The 5,801-nt window shown below is 45.7% G+C and overlaps 1 protein-coding gene across 1 annotated transcript; it reads left to right on the top strand.

The window, feature by feature from the left end:
* Nucleotides 1-268: 268 nt before the first annotated feature.
* Nucleotides 269-4,379, top strand: SARC_01422 (hypothetical protein; the record flags this gene model as incomplete). Its single annotated transcript, XM_014304843.1, has 7 exons — nt 269-483; nt 994-1,144; nt 1,977-2,056; nt 2,597-2,729; nt 3,202-3,293; nt 3,593-3,818; nt 4,145-4,379. The coding sequence occupies 7 exons, from the start codon at nt 269-271 to the stop codon at nt 4,349-4,351; spliced, it is 1,104 nt and encodes a 367-aa protein (XP_014160318.1). The 3' UTR covers nt 4,352-4,379.
* Nucleotides 4,380-5,801: the final 1,422 nt, after the last annotated feature.

The following is a 5,801-nucleotide window of genomic DNA, read 5'->3' as shown; positions in this document are numbered from 1 at the left end:
ATTTATTAAGCTTATAATTCATTTTAAGGCGCAATTTTCATAAGTAGGTGCCGGGTAGATCTGCCGTGCGTAAAGAAATCTGCTTGATGATGTCTGTATTTATGTATGTGTTGTCGATTGTGAGTAGTGCGAGGCATCTAAACACCCCACATGGCCTTCCCTTTATAGCACGCTCCCACACACTCTTACCAAGAAGTTCATACCAACATCTGCCTATGTGCGTGACACATTCAAGTAGACGGGTGGGACGCACTCTGCACCGAAACTCATGGAAACATCACTTCTGGAACATGACACATTCATAATAGACGGCGAAAGCGGAGACAATGAGACAGAGGATGGGCAACGAGTGGTCGAAGTGTATGAGTTGATGGGGGCCGGTTGCTTCGTGGGATCGTTTATGTATAAGCAGATGAGTCTTTACTTTGCGCTGCCGTTCTTTGCGTTTCTTCTGGGGAAGGCTGTGCGTTACAGCGACACCTGGTAAGTTGTATCTCCGAATTCTTCACCAGGATTCAGCCGAGGTTACGGTGAATTAAGGGAGACAGGCTCATATGCATGTTTAATTGATGAACGTCGCACGTACAGTTAGTTCGCATAGTTAAACCGCCACAAACGATAGTCAAAGAGGTTAGCTTCTTCATCTTCATCTCACAGATGGATAGAATGGTAAGGTTACACACCTCATCTAACATGTACGCAACACAGATGTATATGAGGGGCTGCAATTTGTTTGTAGTGCAGACGTTCACTTAAATGGTGACTTATGTCTTGCTGATGTGCCATTGGCATTTTCCCGAGAAAATGAGTGGCACATCTATACCCTACTTGGGAAGTTGATTGTGTTACTATATACACATATATATATATTACTACTATATAATATAATAATATACTACATATACATACAATATATATATATATATATATATATATATATATATATATATCTATAGATAACCACAGGCACATGTTGTTTCACTCCACATACAGGGCCATTGCAACGTCGCGAGTAGCTGCTATAGGCGGGGCGGTCATCACAGTTGTAGTGCTGTGTGTTCTACCGGTGGCGTCGGATATGGAGTCTGTCACAGCTTTGGTTAAACGCATATTTCCGGTTGGGAGAGGGTTATACGAAGACAAGGTAGGGACGTTGTGTGGCAAGTGCGATGTGTATTTGATAGGTTCGGATTATATTTGTTGAGTGATATTATTTCCCGTTGGGAAGTTGAGATACAAAGACAAGGAGGAGTGGTGGGTGATAAGTTCAATGTATAATTGTTGGGTGATAGTAATTCTAGTTGGGAAAAGGTTATACGAAGACAAAGTGGGAGTGGTGAGTGGAAAGTTCAATGTATAATTGTTGGGTGATAATATTTCTACTTGGGAAAAGGTTATACGAAGACAAAGTGGGAGTGGTAGGTGGTAAGTTCAATGTATAATTGTTGGGCGATGATATTTTTAGTTGGGAAAAGGTTATACGAAGACGAAGTAGGAGTGGTGGGTGGTAAGTTCAATGGATAATTGTTGAGTGGTATTTTTTTTTAGTTAGGAAAATGTTATACGAAGACAAAGTGAGAGTGGTGGGTGTTAAGTTCGATGCATGTTCGTCGAGAGATAATATTGAGATCGTGTGAGGTATTTACACTCGTATGTATTGGGACAATCATGTATTGCAATATTAGATAGTTGGGAGAAGTGAGGTTATATGTGGATGTACGGACATGAACGTATCAATTTTTCTTTATCAGTGATATATTTATATGCATAAATCTCTGTAACCCAACAATATGTTCACACCTCCACACACTCTCACGTAGTTATACCCTTCAATTAGAATCTCAGGGAAAGTCCTACGCCTGCGCTATTGTGGGCTGTATACAAAGCAAGCCAACTCAGCTCGTCCGTTCTGCAGTCCCCACTCATCTCTTACACCATAGCTCACCCGTGTGCCACCCGAACTTCCATCATCACAGGTGGCGAATATTTGGTGCTCCATATCACCTGCCGTAAAGCTGATGCAACTGTACTCGAAGAACACACTCGCCAGGTTATGGTAATGTCTTTGTTACCAAACACGTGCACAGTCTATGGGCGTGTTGTGTGTTGTGCTACACCATGGACAATACTATAAGAACAATTGCCAGTTTAAAGCGTATTCCTACCAACCCTGTCACAGTATGGTGTCAACGATAGCCTTACCCGCACAATACAATAGGAATAACAGACAGTTAAACGTATTTATACCAACCCTGTCACAGTATGGTGTCAACGATAGCCTTACCCGCACAATACAATAGGAATAACAGACAGTTAAAGCGTATTTATACCAACCCTGTCACAGTATGGTGTCAACATTAGTCTTGACCGCAGTAATACAATAAGAGTATCAGACAACTAAAGTGTATTCATACCAACCCTGTCACAGTATGGTGTCAACGATAGCCTTGACCGCAGCAATACAATAAAGAGTATCAGATAACTAAAGCGGATTTATACCAACCATGTCACAGTATGATGTCAACGATAGCCTTACCCGCACAATACAATAAGAATATCAGACAACTAAAGCGTATTCCTACCAACCCTGTCACAGTATGGTGTCAACGTTAGCCTTGGCCGCGCCAAAGTGCATACACTTGGTAAAGAATCCGACTGCGAAGAATTTCTTAGTGACGCTGCTGAACTGTTCCCTGGCCTTTTTCCTGGTGTCGTACCACGTGCATGAGGTGAGTCAAAAGGCGTCGAGAATATCGGACAGGTTGTCCAGGGTTAGGTTAGGGTGTCCAGGGTTAGAGTGTCCAGGGTTATAGTGTCCAGGGTTAGGGTGTCCAGGGTTAGGGTGTCCAGGGCTATGGTGTCTAGGGTGTCCAGGGCTAGGGTGTCCAGGGCTAGGGTGTCCAGGGTTAGGGTGTCCAGGGCTAGGTTGTCCAGGGCTAGGATGTCCAGGGCTAGGGTGTCCAGGGTTAGGGTGGCCAGGGGTAGGGTGGCCAGGGTTAGGGTCAGGAAGTCCAGGGCTAGGGGGTCAAGGGTTTCGCATATCATGGCAGCTTTCTTCTGTCCACCCCTCAGTCAGCACTTGCTGGAACTACTAACCTAGACCTTTTCCTAGATCATGCGAGCGTACTTGGGTCCATTCGTCAGTTAGTCCTTGGTGGTGCCACTATTCTTATGTGCGCATTGACTACCACCTATGCACAGAAATCCATCTTGTTGCCCGTTATGCCTGCGTCAGCCCTGCTGCTACACTATCCTCTGGTTTCGGTCCTTGTCAACACCTATGGCTTTATTAGGTAGGGGTTCTGGCTGAGTACAATCGACTACATTTTCTGCCCATGTATGTGTATGAGTACGTGTGCTTGTGCGTTTATGTAACACATGTCTGTTTTTTATATCATCTATATATTTTTACTTATACGTGTATACGCCCGCGTCGGCCTTGCTGTAGTACTATCTTCTCATTTCGGTTATTGTCATTGTATCATCCCTACCACAACACATACGCACTGACAAACCGTGGATGATAGAATTCACATTTTATATCTTCCTTTTCTGCCTACCCGCAGTGTATACCCCCTCATCAAGCGTGAAGGCTCGGGTCTGTATCTGCTGGCGGTGGCTGTGACAGCGTGGATGATAAAATTCACATTATATGTCTTCCTTTTCCGCCTACCCACAGTATTTACCCCCTCATCAAGCGTGAAGGCTCGGGTCTGTATCTGCTAGCGGTGGCTGTGATATATCTACTGGCAGTGCAACCGCTTGTGTGGTCGCACGTGGACCGTCTAGGCGAATGGTCTCAGAGGGCCACTCACCTGGTAGGTACAATTGAGAAGCCCGCACCTTTTACGTAGGGTTTTTGGGGCAATATAGTCCTGATGGGTTCGGGTGTGGATTTGGGTTTGTCCTTTTCGACATTAATATTCGATGAGATGAGCTCGGTGCCACTTTAAGAAGCCGTGGAAGTGGGAAAGCGGCGCTAAATGGTCATTCTAACGTTGTTTGCATGTCACCAGCTTGGTGTTACGGCAAGTATCCAGAGGGTTGATAGATGATACCACTCTTCCCACCATACCTCACACGAGCGCGTTACCTGCCCCGCATATATGCACTAACCTACACTCGCACCCCTTCACCTTCACAGCTGTACCTATCGGCATTCGGCTGCGTTGTTCTGATTGGCTGCGATCTCGCCATCCCCCCCCCGGCAAGACTCCCGGATCTGTGGACTCTACTGATTACCACATACAGCTGCGCGCACTTTGTAGTGATCTACCTACTCACACTGCTGCCGGATATACCCTCGCCGGTGTGTGATGGTGTACCGGCCACGGGCAAGAAACGTATATGAATAGACGTACGTGGATGTGTATGTGGGGTCTGCATCCTGATACGTACCTGCATTTATTGCTGAAAACGTATCTGAATGGATGTACGTATATGTGTATGTGAGATATGCATACAGATACATACCTGCATTCATGGCTTGAAAACATCTGATAGGGTGTGTAAACGAGATTAAGTGGGAAATGTGTCCAAACACATGCATACGTTGGTGGCAAGCAACGCATCTGCGGCTGTGTGCGTATGCGTGCTAGTACGTGTACAGATACACACGTATGTATGGCAGAAGGCGGGTGTAATCGTGGTGCACATAGGCGTATGCATGGATAGCTCAGACAAGCATTCTGCATAAGTGTACGGCCGGGAAAAGAGTGTACCCGAATCCATAGCGAACAGTATGACCTAAATGTTTAGTACAGACGATGGTATTGTGAATGTGGGTGGCACGGGGTGGTGTAGTGGAGGCAAGGTATTGTTCAGAGACAAGTCTCGGGGAAAGCTCGGATTTGAAGTCGATCTGTCTTTGGCATCGCACCAACTAGGCAGACCTCACCTGAACACTCGCACAGGAACCCCAAAGCCAGTCATTCCTTTTTAGTTGTCTACTACCACGAATCAGGCATCTAGATGATAGGGATAGTCTCTTAGAAACCTCAGGTTTGAAGTCGGTCTGTCTTTGGCATGGCAAGAAGAAGAAAAACCTCACCTGGACACTCACACAGGAACTGCAAAGTCCATCAATCCTTTTAATTGTCTACTACCACTGAATCAGGCATCTAAATGATAGAGATAGTCTCTTAGAAACCGCAGATTTGAAGTCGGTCTGCCTTTGACATCGCACCAGCAAGGAAGACCTCACTTGGACACTCGCGCAGGAACTGCAAAGTCCATCATTCCTTTTTATTTGTCTACTACCACGAATCAGGCATCTAAATGATATAGTCTCTTAGAAATTGGTATCGAACCAACAAGGAAGACCCCACCTGGACACTCGCACAGGAGCCGCAAATTCCGCATTCCTTTTTAATTGTCTACTACCACGAATCAGACATCCAAACCCATGGGTCAGACATCCAAACCTTGTTTTGCCATACAGACAAGCAGTGGTAATCAGTGGCTACAGGCGACTGGCTGACCCCATCCCAATAAACTGGGACAAGTACACCCAAAGTTATATGCTCTGTTGCCGTGGGTCTGTACTCTCCCGAGAGTGACTCAGCATCGGACTATCGCGATATCAGGCACGGCCAGAGCGCAGATATCAGCAATTGGAGCGGAGACAAAGTGTAGCGAATAGTGGTTGTAGTAGGTAGCGATGGACGGCAAGGCAATAGTCATTGCGTACAGTAGGTGTGTATAACAAAGGGCAGGTGCAGTGAGTGGGGCTATATACAGGTATTCACAATTGCGTGTAAATACACACACACACACACACACACACACACACACACACACAC

This window comes from Sphaeroforma arctica (genome assembly GCF_001186125.1).
Source record: "Sphaeroforma arctica JP610 unplaced genomic scaffold supercont1.56, whole genome shotgun sequence".
Classification (NCBI taxonomy): Eukaryota; class Ichthyosporea; order Ichthyophonida; genus Sphaeroforma; species Sphaeroforma arctica.
The sequence above is the reverse complement of the archived record's forward strand: the minus strand, read 5'-3'. Positions and strand labels throughout refer to the sequence as shown.